The following is a 15,493-nucleotide window of genomic DNA, read 5'->3' on the forward strand; positions in this document are numbered from 1 at the left end:
TTAGCTCCAACTAACATTACCCACACAATAGGATAACAACCTACACAATTAGTTCCATGTCATTTCCAGAGTAGCCCTTGGCAACCTTCACCTGCGTGAACCAAGTGAATGTTGGATAATCCCTTGCAGTAGCCCCGACATCAATCATTGGTAAGGTCTAATAACTGTCTAAAATCCCAAAAGTTCACACTTGTGGGGGTCATACATAACAAGATTCACAATACAAGTCAAGTGGACCTAGATAATTATATTCAATAAACAAATTCAAGAGCCTATACATAGAGTCCTCTAACTCTAGAATTGAATTTCACAAACACAAAAAAAAACACATTGAAACAACATGAGATGGTTTCTACTCAACATGTACACACAAACAAATACTTACTATAAAGTAGACAAATTTTCATTCAACTTAATATTCAGAAGCACATTATGTATTGAGCACAAGCTATCAAGTCTCCTTAACTCATTCATGACCATCTAATACCCATTCCAACCTCAAACTAAAGCCTACTAAAGAGGGAAGATCAAACAAGTTAGGGATAACCTTAACCTTTCAAGTTATGCCCCCCTAAACCCTCTCCCTACAAACTTGAGGTCAAAGGGCATGCTTCACCCAAGGACTGCCTATGTATCCACTTCTAAACGTGATCGAAGTCACATGTAGTTCTAGTCACAAGCTTTGTCAAAGGATGCATACACATAGGATCTTGTAATCAAGGTTTTTTTACATTTACCCTTAATTAATAACACTGGGTTCACAATTTAGTAACATGTACTATAACACTCCCCTTCAAGGATATCAAGGTCATGGATCAACATTCCCTCATTACTGTTCATAAACCAACGTGAAGATCCCAAGGTTTGTCTAATCCACATAGGGGCTAAGCTTATTACTCAACACAAACTACCCTAGTTTACATGAACCCATATGAAAGCACTTTCATTCAAATTCATGTATGATTCAATAGCAAAGTTCTTATACTCAAGGGGTCATTTCTAATCATCAAAACCCTTTACCCCAATACCCAAATACCAGTCTACAATTATATAGTGAGTCTTAATATTGCATTAAGCAAGAAGGATAAAACAACATTAAAGAAACATGATACACCTATTACCACCATAAAAGAATTTCTCAAATGGTCTAAATAATTACTTGCATCTTGATTTCTTCTCAAAATAACACTACCTCTAACATTTCCAATAGTACAAGTATTTCAAATCTCATAGTTTTACAAAATTAAAAGCCACATTGAAATCAAGCCTAGGAAAGATGAGTAATAGCTATTTGGCATTAGTATTATTTCTAAAATAATGGCACTATAACCCTAAATAATATTTCACTTGATGCCAAGCCTACTAGGAACTCTTCACCATATGAAACAATCTAAATTTTAACAATAGAAGTTATGATCTAGACACTTTTCCTAGCCACAAGCTAATAAACATATTGATTACACAAGCATGTTATGCCACTAACGACTATGATCCAGTAGGTAAGTTTCAAATTGTCCAAAATGGGTTATCAAGCACTATAGTAACCTACATCATATCATTCAATTATATTGATATCATGCCACAATTGCAACATCTACAATTACTAGGTTATATCAAATTCGCAAATAGAGGTGATACCTTGATAAGCATACAAAACATGTGTTTCTTTACCCCCACCATATTGAGCATATTAGAGAATTCTTGAATTTTCTCACTAGAGAATTCCTAATTTAATCAAGGATCAAACAATGGTGTAATTCTTGAGCTCAACCATCAACCATATGTTACTCCTTAGCACAAAAACAATGTGAATGTAAAGAACTTATCTGACGGGGTTGCCATCCAAGCACGAGGTGGCATCCTACTCCACACACATGAGCTCCTTCAAATATTTCTAAAATCTCCTCTTTGTGTGTTGTGCCCTTTGACAAATTTCCTCTTCCCTTTCACCTTGGATACACACCATAAGCTATTTGTAAGCTCTTAGGGTGCACCAGATAGGAAGGATGTGGTTAGAGGTTGTGTGATCTAGCTCTTAAGCCTACCAACTATGTTTTCTTGGAAGTTTCTATAGCCTTTTTAACAAATTCATTTAAAAATTTATGATTGGGACGAAATAAACTAGCAAAATGACTCCTTAGTCATGCTTAGCTCCCAAATCGGCCTTCCTAAATCATTCCCAACTCCAACCAACCTCCTTCGACATTTTTCTACCCCTTTTCCACACTATTTCTCTACATTCTCCTCACGTCTCTGAATTCCTCTCCCACGCAGTTTTCTTACCTTCCAACTGCCTCAAAGTAACCACAACCCCAATCACCTCTATTCTTGTCTTCCCCCTCGCCTCCTTTTCTCTTCTACTCATGATTCCCTTCCCTTCCCAAATGATTTCTCCTTCCTTTTCCTCATGTCCCTCTATCCTCTCTTTTCTACATTGTTTTTTCCTTCTCTCTGCCTTTTCTTCACAAAATTGCAGATTCATGGAGGGTTGACAGTCTCTTTCTCTCTCTTTATTATCCTTCATGCATAGCTGCAATTTTTTCTCTATTCTCCCTCTACTCCCAAAACTTCCTCTGTCATCTATGCTTGATGAGGGTCCATAACCTATCTGGAAGCTCTCATTATGGCTCAAACTGGAGGAATATTGGCAAAAAATTAGGGACTTTTGTAATATCCCCAAACAGGGATAATAGAAGAACAACAATATCTCCAAAAATAGTGCACAGAAAAATCTGATTTTTTATTTGCATATAAGGGATTCTTTAACAAACTCAGATTTACATTCAGATGATAGAATTGATTTTTTTGCTAATATAAATAAATTTCTTATTTTCTGAGTAGAGAAAAAGTACAAAAAATCACTCTAAATCTGCCCAAAAACTTCAAAAATGATTCACATCGACTTACTTTTATTTTTCTAAGATGAAGATAATTAACAATATGCATATTTAGACACAAGTACCTCAAAAATGTCTTCAAACCCTAGCTTCCCTTGCCGTTGCTATTTCCAATGAAACTCAGTAATATGAAGAATCCTTCTTGTAGTAAACCCAAATCTGAACCTGATGCTTGAATTTCACCTTCAAAAAATGGCCTCCAAACCCGATAATGAATTGCATCTCTGATAGTGATGTGCTAGGGCATCACAGACCAAACCCCTTCCCTCAAAACACACCCTTCTGACTAGAGGGAGCCCATATGTCTCTCTAAAACCAAGGATAGGTTTCAGACCTTAAGCCAAAGATTGTAGCAGCAAAAGATATGACTGATAACATGATAAGCTCTAAAAGACCCCTATAATGTTATATAATAACTCCCAAAAAAAGGATTTAACCTCATCACTTGATCCACTACCAACTCAATCCAATGCTCCACATTAGAACCCTAAAAATGAGCCAATAAACTCCTTGAAAACCCATGCCCCCTTGGCCTTTTTATCACATTTATTAAAATCACTTGAAATACATGAAAAGGGGAACAATTTAAGTCTTTAGGCTAGGAGTCACTTAAATTGCATAAAAAGATGTGCCCACAACTTAAAATCACTTGAGTTCACTTAAGTTGCATAAAAAGGCGTGCCCACAACTTAAAACCACTTGAGTTCACTTAAATTGCATAAAAAGACATGCCCACAAATTAAGAATACAATAAAATAAAAGCCATGGACTCCACACTTACCCAATAATGCTACATCCTCTTCCTCTTGGGTAACCAAGGAAAGTACAGCCAACGCACTGTAAATCCTCGAGGTTTGAGTTGATGACATCACAAGTTTCTTTTATTTATTTATTTATTTTATTTACTGTGATGTCCCCTTCTAGTTGACATCTGTCAGCTGAGTAGATTAGCCTATCACTGACCCTCGTAGGCTGATGAGGTTGGGTAGAGGGTCCTCCAGAGTTTGATTCACCACCTTCAGAGCAAGCACTCCAAGTCTAGTCTTCGTTTGAGGTCTCTAGGACTCCGTTTGAGATACTTTCTATTTTTAGCAATCCTGCTATTTATAGCTAGTAGGTTGGGCAAGGACAGATTATGGTTTGGCAGTCTACAGTCAGACGGCAGGCATTTCTGATGAATACTTAGAGAGATATTAATATTTAATTATTTTTTATTAAATATTAAATGGCAAACTTTAATGTTTTAATGTTTTAAAAAGTCACTTTAAGTTATAACTTAAGTGAGGGTCTATTTCTCATCAGATGGAGCCAGTTTTTATATTAAATGGAAGATGATTTATTTCTGACACTTCAATAGTCAAAAATAAATAATAAAAGTTAAAACATCATTAAAGGCCAAGTCGCACCTTCCTTGGGAATCGCCCCAACCCTAAATGGAGAAGATTAAAAAAGATTTTAGATCTTCTTTTTCATTATGCTAAGTTTTGATATTTTTATTTGGAGCTCTGAGAGGAGTTTTGGCCTAGGGTTTCAGCAAAAGATTCTTCTGCAGTGATCAGAGGTATTGGTAAAGGAAAACGTAGGATTCTTGTGCAACAGCATCAGAGGTTGTGAAATATCAGCTGATCTTGCTCTTTCAGTTGGTTTTATCCAGAAACCAAGATTGGACAGATTGGAAAGGGGTTTATTAATTTTTCTGCAAAAGATTGATTGCAGCCGCAGAGTTAGAACAGAGGCAGGAATAAGTGTGTGACAGATGGGGGTTTTGTGCATGTACAGCTTGCTGATCTGCCATACCTTTCTTCCTTGAAAGGGTACAATTTTTGCTGAGGAGGAGTCCAAAAATTCCGAAACAAATGCCAGAAGGGACGCCTTGCCAATGTCTTTCCATCGAGCTAACATGCAAGTATTTCGGGTCAGTTTAAAATAAATTACAGCTTGCTGTCATAAAATCTGTGCATGACCAGCAATAGGAAAATAAGGGTTTTAACAGAATATACTGGTATTTATCAGTTCTTCTCTAGCTACTTGTTATTTTTATTTGAGTATTAAATAAATGATGAACAGATGTAATGAGGGTTTGATCAGTGTTGTTGAATATAAATTGATTTCCAGCAAATACTATTAGTTGCTTTTTGTGCTTAAGATTGTCAAAATTCTATTTGCTGTCATTATTTGCAAAGAACACACTTGAAACGCAACAGGTTAAGCAAAACGTTAGTTGTCTCAGTTGAGGGCCTTTTGAGGTTCTTACATTTACCCACCTATTGTGTCTGTTGAGGATGGATGCCCATACCTTCATGTGCTGGCCCTGTTTCATACTACAATTGTCCTCTTCTTTCCATTCTCTTCAAGTGCACAAACTTAGCAATCAATTTGTCTCTTTTGTCCTCTTTAACTAATAAGTTTATTTTATTTATTGATTTCATTGTCCACGTAATGTCCCTGTGAAAGTGTTCTTTTACAGGTGTGTGACAGTTTGGAATAATGGACCCTAGTTTTATGGTAGATCTGGTTAAATATTAAGATCTTGGCAACCATTTTTTTATCTTGATCAATCCCAATTCACTAAGGTCTCCTTTTGGATTTGTTTTGGCAACCTCCCCCCCTCATTTATCAATCAAACAAAATTGTTAAATTGTTGGCTATGAATGTGGGAGTTTCTGTACATTTTAGATTCAATTTTAGACCTCAACAAGTCTGCAAGGGCATGTGTGTGAGTGGATCTTTTAAATTCAGTACCATGTTCAATCCTTCATGGGATCTTAGTTACAATATGTGGATTTTGAAGGTCTGCCTATGAGATGCTTTTACTGCAATCAGATTGATCAGAAAAGAGCCATCTACTCTAGCCTTCAAGCTTTACCCTTTAGGCATCTTTGCAACATGAAAAGAGATTAATGTAGAAGTAATCACAGCTGCTTCTTATTAAATCAGTTTGAGTGGTGCAGGAGTACCTAGTGGACTTTATGCCTCCATGAGGCCATTTTGTGAATATTTTCTTTACATGGTGTTTGGGTCATGTCATAAGGTCATTTAGACCATATTTGAAATGTTTGAGTCAGTCAATAGGTTATTAGGTGATTATGAGTTCATTTTGTTAAAAATTGTCAATTCTTGCAAAATTGTCTTCTTGTAAAAATGAAAAAATTGGGAATATGAAAGGTTGTCATTTGAAAAGTCGTGGAGTTGGTTGGACAGTTACCAATGCTTGGGAATAAGTTTAAATATGTTCAAATACTTCATGTAAGGTCGAGAGGAGAAGGGTAGAAGTGGAATGTAGAGTTTTGAGAAATTATTGAATAAAATACATTGTGTTTTCTGCATTTTCCAACATTCTGCTCTGCTCCAAACTGTTGTATGGCCTTGTACGGCCTATGGGTGATCTTTAATGCATTGGGATTGATGAATATCTGAATCCTCTTTCATTTGCTTTTTGTTTCATTGATTTTCATTAAGTATTTCAAAAGTTATAATCATTTTAATGACTGCAACTTCCAGATTTTCGGGTAATAGTCATGTTGCAGGGAATAATATGCATTTGTACGGATGTTCTATGATTTGAAAGTGATATGGTTGGATAGAGAATTGAATAACCTTTCCATTGTGACCAGTCTCATCCATTTTTTATGAGTTTTGAGTATTTTAGAGGCATTTTACTAAGACAGGGTCTGAAAAAACCTTGGTGGATGAACCTAATGCAGATTACCAGTCAATTTTAGGCCCTTGTGTTACAAAACAACCTACCATGATTTTGATATATGTTGTATAAAGCCCAAATGGGTATCCAAAAATGGTCTTGGATCCTCTAGCTCGGGTCTGCATCAAAAGTTATGACCAAAAAACTCAATTTGTTGTAATAATTAGGCCTAGGTTCAGAATTACCAGTCAACATTTGACCCCCATGTTCTAAAACAACCTATGCTCATTCTAACATATGTTTAATAAATCCGAAAAAGGTACTCAAAACAAATTTTGGTTTGTGAAGATCACACTTGGACTAAAAGTTATGCCTTGATTTGCGGTTTGGGAATACTGTTAAGTTTGGATCAGATTAGATATGTAAACAGTTTTGTTTTTTTTACTTAATTCTTACTAACCTATATGTCAATGAACTCTTGAATGCAGGTTGCTGCACATATGAAGGGAACACAACTTAATGCATAATTTATATGAGAGTCTGCTGTATGAGGCAGATCGATATCTAAAAGGCTTGCACTTATAATTACTACACTTGCCTTATTAAACTCGAACTGCACCATATTATATACCTTACGGTATAGGCATGTCAATGGACAGACATGCCTCTACATATATGGAGACATGTCGATGAATAGACATGTCTCCACGTACGTGGAGACATGCCTCTTCATTGCGATGTCTCTACAACTAAGGTTTATGCAAAGCAACGATATCTTAATCGTTATTTATTCGGTTTAATATTCAACCACGATTTCTCTTATCGTTTAGTATTTAACGATTCTTCAAATCGTTAATCATTATTGTTACGTGCAACAACGATTTCCATAATCGTTTTGAAGGAGATTGACTTAAGTCGATATGCACGATGATAAATATATATCGGATTTCTTTATAAGAAAAGTCGATTCATATTGATCAAATGAAATGATCAATATAATCGACACTTATGGATACGGTGCTCATATTCTGATTTGTATAGACAATAATAAATATTCGTTATGTATATATATAGATATTCGTATATATAATAATAATGACACTTATTATTGTTACATATATTAATATATATATATTCATATCAACGATAATATGCATTACTTATACATATGAGACTTCTCCGACCGAAGCTATAGAACATCAACAAATACTACTAACCTATAGGTCTATTGGAGGGGTAAGAATGTGGAATACGTACAACCTAACTTCTTGGAAGTCCAAATCAGTTTAGTCATGTCATTTACACATATTCTACAGTGTTCGATGAATTTGTTGAAGGGGTTGGAGAGTTGGAGCCATTTGGTGATATGAAATCTTGAGTAGATTGTTGGAATAAATAATTTATATATTAATTATTCACTTAATTGCATTAATTCACTAGATAATATGTGCCTTAATTAGTAATTAATTATTGGCATTTATTATTTAGTTAGTTAATTAATATTTATCTCCATGCATAATGCAAACTAGGAAAAACAAACTATGTTTAGATTTCGAGAGTTTCATGCATTTAATTAGTCTATTATGCTTTTTGTGCATACATGATTGATTCATGCATTGTGTTTCAAACTCTTGGTCTATCTTGTAAACTCCACCATTTAGGGTTTCTATCTTTAGAGTTAGATTTCTTTATAAGGATGTAATATCCTTCATTGTAACTAAAGAAATTTCAAAGCAATTCAATCAATTTCATTGTTATTGTCTTCAATTATTTTGTTGTTCAATTCTCTCTTTATGTGTGACAAGTATTCTTGCAGAAGATAACTGGGCTTGTAGAATTCGCACTTCACGAATTATAACATAATACCAGAGCTCCAGATCTAAAGATTCTTGTTTGCTTTTTTGAAAATTATTTGCATTTACACAGCAAATTGTTCATCTTGGGTTAATTTGGAGCACACAATTAGTTCCAAAAGGCTCGAGAAAGTCAAAAATCATCTTTTGTTTCGCTAAAATTAGATACACGGAGTCCATTTTGCAAGGGTTCGAAGTTCGAGGGTTTGCTCTATTCCAGAGGGTACCTGAAAATTCAGAGCTTTTTGGGCCCAAAAGGACCTCGTGGTTGTATTCAAAAGGCCGATTCCACGAATTTTGATATATAGTTCGCCTATTTTTTGTGATGGGAGCATCGGGGGCAAAAAAAATTTCAATCAGGTCGTACACGTACGGAATTTTATAAAATTTCGTCAAAAAAAATTTTAAAAAATAAAAATTGCCAATTTGTTTTCAAACCACCGAGTTAACCCTAGCGGTCATGCAGGGGTCACCACTGCGGTTAGGTGGGCTCCCTGCCAGCGGCTTTAAAGTCGCTAACAATAGCCGTTGCCCGCAACCGCCAGCGGCCTGTCATGGAAAACGCTAGTTTGGCCGCTGTCGACCAAAACCGCCACCTGGCCGACAATGTCCACCGTCGCCCAGCCAAGCAGCACTTAGCTCGTGCTCCGCCACCTCCATCGGGCCGCCACCAGCCAGCCAACCACCCAAACTCAACTTGAAACCCTTTTTTAAGCTAGTTGGGGTTTTTTCACGATATCTTGAGCAAATTGAGGCATTTTTTGACAAACCATATATTGTCGGAAAGCTCTTTCCAAGATGGATTCATTTCTGGAGGTATTTTTTTCTGATTTTTCCATTTTGCAAGCTTTTTTGCCAATTGAAGTCAAAAGTTGTTGTTTGCATTCCCAGGGGCATATCTTGTGCATCCGAACTCCATTTTTCGCAAACAAAATATCGCCAGAAAGCTGATTCAGAGCTCTATCCAGATCTCAAGTCCTTTTTCGCAGATTGTTTACCAGATTTCTGTCTCTTCCTTCCGAAGTCAACAGTGCATGTTTTCGTCCTATTCTGCCTTTATGTGATCCGAGCTTCGCAACTATTGTTCTCAAAGGAATTTTGTTCTAATTTTTCTTATCTCAGATCGATACTTTTTCCACATCATGGAGAAAAGCAACGTGCCTCTTCTTACCAATTCTAATTTTCTCGAGTGGAAGTCTCACATTGAGATCACTCTCAAGAAGTTGGGGTTGTATCGAGTCACCATGGGTACAAAACTCAAACCAACATGTGCTGCAGAAAAGAGGAAATGGTTCAACAGATGTGATGAGGCTTTTGGCACTCTTTGCATGAGTATCTCTCCTGATCTCTTGTTTCATGTTCAGTCTTGTAATACACCGCAATAAGGTTGGGTACAACTTGAGCTTCTATTTGGTAAGCAGGACACACTCAGTAGTTATCAATTGGAGAATGAGTTGATATGTCTTAATCCTTCTGATTTTGACACGATCCCGGACCTCTTCACAAAGCTTAAGTCCTTGAGGCTTCAGCTAAAGCAGTCCGGTATTGAGAAGAAAGATGACCAGTTGATCCTTTCTATTCTTGCAAAGCTTGGTCCGAATTATTTTGTCTTTGTTTCTGCCTTGTATGCTACAAAGGATGCTATGGGCTCCAACTACAAAATGCCTTCTCTTGATGAGTTTGCCATTCAACTCATGCGAGAACAACCCAAGTTGATTCAGATGGGTACATTGAAGCCTTCAAAAGCTTCAGCTCTTCTTACTTCACCAACTCAGAGGGACACGAAGGATTCATCGAGCAAAGGAAAGAAACAGAATCCAAAGACCACAGGGAAAGGAAAGGATTTCAGCTCACAGAACACCTCTAGTTCACCTTCTCCTAAGGGAGAATCATCAAAGAAAGAAAGACCTATTTGTGCTTATTGCAACAAGCCATGGCATGATGAGTCACAATGCCATCAGAAGAAGTTTGATGGATATGAGAAACAGATTTCAGATTTGACTACTCTTCTTGCAAAGAGCAATATTCATTCTTCTTCTTCTGACAGGTCTTCTTCTCCTTCATTCCAAGCTACTGGATTCAAGTGCTTCACACCATATGGCATCTTCTCAGGATATTTCGTCATCTTTTCAGGCTTCTCCTACACCACACATCTTGATGGGCAACAACACTGTTATGACAGTATGTGGGAAGGGTTCTATCGACATTGATAACGGTACTTTCAATGATGTACTTTGTGTACTAACCTTCTCTCTATTTATTAGATTGCTCACAGTGGGACAGGGAAGACAGTTGAGTTTACCCGAGATTCAATGCACATCAAAGACAGTGAGATTGGAGACATTGTTGCCACAGGGACAGTTGATCATTCTTCCCTCTTGTACTCCTTTTCTCATTTTGGTCCACCACCTCCATTTTCTGAGAATCACTCTTTTTTTTCAAGAGCGCATGTTGAGGTGAAGTTAGGTCACTTGAACTTGTGTTGTTCCTGAGACCAGTGTTGTGACTTCTACACCTCCACCTCCTGTTGAGTTAGCATTTGTTCAACAAGATTCCTCTTCAGCACTGCCTGACATTGTAGCTCCATGCATTGAGCCCACTACTGTTGTTGTTGTGGACATATCAAAGGATGTTCATTCCCTCTCAAATGGCAGATCCAGCACATCTGTTATCCCACCATCATTGGAGCTTCCTTTTCAGGATCATCATGCGTTCTCCTTTGATCAGCATCCAGGCCTTCCAGTTTTGCCTTACATACAAGTTTTTCCTCTTCTTTGTCTGTTGACTTTGTTTCCTCCACATTGGAGCCACATCGGTTTGATCATCGACACAGGGGTTCTATCATTCTGGGGGGGCTTTGGAGCCTCGATCCTCTCTCATGGGGGGGTTGGTTGTACATATGTTCTTGAGAGAGTCTCTTGAGACATTGGTTTTGTACTTTCTTTTTTGTTTCTCTTTTGGATAGGAGTTTTGTTCCCACTGGGTTTTCTCCTTTGCTCCGTTTCTGAGAAACTTCCATTTTTGTTCATGGGTACCTCATCAAGCTTTATGCCGAGAGCCATCTTGCATTCATATTTGCATGCTTTTTTCCTACATCTTTTTTGCCTCTCTCCCCAATTATACATTCAGGGGGGGTGTTGGAATAAATAATTTATATATTAATTATTCCCTTAATTGCATTAATTCACTAAATAATATGTGCCTTAATTAGTAATTAATTATTGGCATTTATTATTTAGTTAATTAATTAATTACGATTAATTAATTAATATTTATCTCCATGCATAATGCAAACTAGGAAAAGCAAACTATCTTTAGATTTCGAGAGTTTCAAGCATTTAATTAGTCTATTATGTTTTTTGTGCATACATGACTGATTCATGCATTGTGTTTCAAACTCTCTATCTTGTAGACTCCACCATTTAGGGTTTCTATCTTTAGAGTTAGATTTCTTTATAAGGATGTAATATCCTTCATTGTAACTAAAGAAATTTCAAAGCAATTCAATCAGTTTCATTGTTATTGTCTTCAATTATTTTTTTGTTCAATTCTCTCTTTATGTGTGACAGGTATTCTTGCAAAAGATAACTGGGCTTGTGGGATTTGCATTTCACGAATTCTAACAACCTTGTCAAGTTAAGGTGCCAGTGTAAGTGATCCCTCATCGTACTGCATCACTGAGGCAAGATATTGATGCAAAAACAGGTTCCACAATAAGGATGACCTTCCTTCTGAGGATTTTAAATGGAAACATCACAGCTGCTCCCTATTAAATCAGTTTGAGGCTTCAACTAAGAAGCAATCAAAGGAGAGTAAGTAGCATATGTCTTGTTTTTCTTACAAGTTTAATTATTTTCTTTTATTTTCTACACAACACATCTGAATTTATGTTCTTATTTGCATACTATCACATATCATTTATTTAATATCTTATCTATATAGTTATTTCAATAATTTTACTTATTATTTTTTAATAGTTTTACTTATTATTTTGTCTACTTAAAGCTAAAGTTTTATTTACTATATCAAAATCTATTTAAGATGTCTAAAGTTTTGTTTACTATTTCATTTCTACTTAAATCTGAAGTTTTACTTGTTATTTTATCTAATAGCTATGCAGCTTAATGAATAAAATCTACTTTGTTTTCCTGAAATTTGAAAAAACTAGGTACCAAACAAATTTTTATATTTAATCATATTGTTAAATCAGAAATATTCTCTGCTGTTTTATTTACTGAAATGCACGGCTATTAGTTCTTTTGTTTACTGAAGTATACAATTATTTCATTAGATTTTACTTTATTCACTATTGTTGAACGAAAATAACCATTCACACACAAAATATGCATATAATATTCTATATGCAGTTATCAATTTTTTTATTAAATATATATAACTTTTCATTATTAATGTTGAACATTGTGAGTCACACATTTTATTTCTTTTGTATTTTTATTATTTTGATATGCTATCTGTCTAATAGCTTTTATTAACACACTCCTATCATTACACTTCATCCGTGTTGCCACTGATTATGCCTCTCAGGCTCTCAGCATAAAAATACTACAGCATAACCTAAAAAGGTTTAAAATACATTCAAATGGAACGCATATGCATTGGATTGGGAGCAGGAGAAAACTTGGATAGATCCAGGTGGCAGAAAGAATGAAAGGTTAGAGAGAAAGTGGAGTAGATGATCGCGCAGCAGCAACTTGTGTGGGCAGTGACCGAAACTCAAGGAAACACTCTTCTCGTGGCAGACACCACACCATCGGTGATGATCTAGCATTCGCACAAGGGTGACCAGGAGAAGGAAAGTACATAGGATTTACAAATGAAAACATAGAGAAAACAAAAGTTCGGGGTCTCGACCCTGCCTACCTCTGCTCCAACACTGCAATCTGTACATACACCACCGCAACGTCGACTTTTCCATGTTGGTAACTTGAAATTGTACATGACTACGCACTACATTTATATGTTAAAAATAGGGCTTTTTTAACATTTGAGGGTTAATATTTTTCATATTGGGCACAGATTACATGGGTGCCGTATCTTGCAATATCAAGCACAGAAAAATTAAATGGTGTTTTGGGTACAATCAAACACGGTACCTGTACCGTATCAGAGCCATACAGTACCAGGTATGGCAGTACGCATGCCAGGGGTTTTACCAGGCAAATCCTGCACCTTTGGTGAAAACAAAATTTAAACTATCATAATACAAAGATAAACCATTCTTTTATTTAAGAGATCTGATAACATAATGAACAAGTTTTCGAATACTTCATCGCTGGGTTCTCGGGACAAATTTTCCACGTGGTCATTCACATGCCTACAGTTCTGACTTCTGAGTATTGTAAAAACAGTTTTCTTAATAAAAGGAAACTTAATCAACCCAATTGATTAAATTTCACGCCACCATATTCTCGTGGATGTTCCACGGTCCATCTTCCTCACTGAGACTACATTAGAAAACACCCCAATAGAACAAGTTAAATTTCAACACCCTCTGGACCAAATTAGTCTGCAGGACCTATCAAGGTATATTTATCAGTTTAGAAAATTGTTTCTTGACTATTCCGTTCTAAACAAACACACTAATTTATCTAAGATTTGTTTGATTATCTTGATTTAAGATTCCCATATGACACTATGGTTACAAAATGTATCATGCCTTATACTATTATGTAGCGGGGAGATTAAAATAAGTGTTTTTATGGTTAACTTGATTTAGGTTGCATGCCTTCCATGTTCTTTGTCCCAAAAATGTATTTGACTAAAGTTTCATTGATGTGGGTCCAGCTACTGATTTCACTCAGAAATTCAATTCAAACGGTTTCTTAATTTTGTAATCATAATTTTCATATTCAGCCTGATTATTATGATCTTAAACTAATTTCCTACTTCGTATCATCTAAATGAAAAAGTAGAAGACGTAAAAAAGACTTCACATACCTCGTCATTGGCACAGAGTTGCTGCCTTATCTGCACATTCTTCCACTTCTCACTCCGCCACCTCTGCCCCAAAACCACAACACCTACCAGAGCAGCAGCCATGGCAATCGACCACAGCGTATTGGGCTGCCCCAGCCGATCCACCTGCCTCTTCCACCAGTCTTCACAATCAACAAAACCCTTAACCCCACTCCTAAAACCCCAACCCCAAATATCGTACGGTTCTAAATATTCTCCCATATTTTTAGAATTTACCAGCACTTCCTCCTCATTCTCCAACACAAAATTCTCCCCAACTTCCGAATCGCAAACTCCTTCATTCTGACAAACACCCAAATCCTGCACTTCGCTAAAGAATTCGGGCGCTTCAAATTTTAATGATTCCACCCCGCGACCTCTGGGGCTCTCGTTCTTATCATTTTCTTCAAAACCATCAGCGTAATCATTAAAACCCAATCGAGAATTCACAATGCCGGAGCCTTGGGATGTTTCAATCGGCAGACCTTCGTGGAGTTTCGGGGGGAAAATGAAATCATCTGGATAATCAGAAGGCTCTGTACAAACCTCACTTGTACAAGAAGCAGCAATAGAGATCATCTCCCAGTCTTTTGCATTCGCCATGCTATTATCATCGCTATCACTGCCTCCTCCCTCAGCCATGGTTTTGTTGTTTCTCACCCAATCCCACTATTCTTCACCAAATATCATCCGCTATACATACTGTAGCAGTAACAAAGCGGGGTTATCTGTATATATAGATTGTGATAGCAGACGAACGACCTTGATGGCGGACCATTCATTGTGCCGTAGAAAATGTAGGAATCCTCCCGTTTACTTGTATACACACATTCCAGATATTTTCCTTCTACGGGAGTGAAAAACATCAGCGTATCTTGTATTTATAAGTTCCCGCCTGTGCCAGATAATTAGTACAACATTAGTACATCCCCTCGTTTTTTGTTCAGGAAGTTTGCCAATTTAAGTAGTGTCTTCACTTTTTTCTTGTTCAAAAATGTCCAACAAAGATTCAGGTTTTAAAGTTTTAATACAAAGAAAATATTTGTGGATTGTATTAATATAATGTGAGAAATCAATTACATTGAGTAGAAACAATTTTATATATACTAAAAAATCAATAATCTTTA

General features: G+C 36.5%; 1 protein-coding gene across 1 annotated transcript in view; it reads right to left on the reverse strand.

The window, feature by feature from the left end:
• Positions 1 to 15,237, reverse strand: part of LOC131046866 (ATG8-interacting protein 1) — a 37,105-nt gene extending 21,868 nt beyond the window's left edge. Inside the window, exon 1 of the mRNA XM_057980668.2 lies at positions 14,349 to 15,237. Within this exon, the coding sequence (XP_057836651.1) occupies positions 14,349 to 15,008 (660 nt within the window). The 5' untranslated portion in view covers positions 15,009 to 15,237. The remainder of the gene's footprint in view (positions 1 to 14,348) is intronic.
• Positions 15,238 to 15,493: the final 256 nt, after the last annotated feature.

This window comes from Cryptomeria japonica, chromosome 4, assembly GCF_030272615.1.
Source record: "Cryptomeria japonica chromosome 4, Sugi_1.0, whole genome shotgun sequence".
Lineage (NCBI taxonomy): Eukaryota > Viridiplantae > Streptophyta > Pinopsida > Cupressales > Cupressaceae > Cryptomeria > Cryptomeria japonica.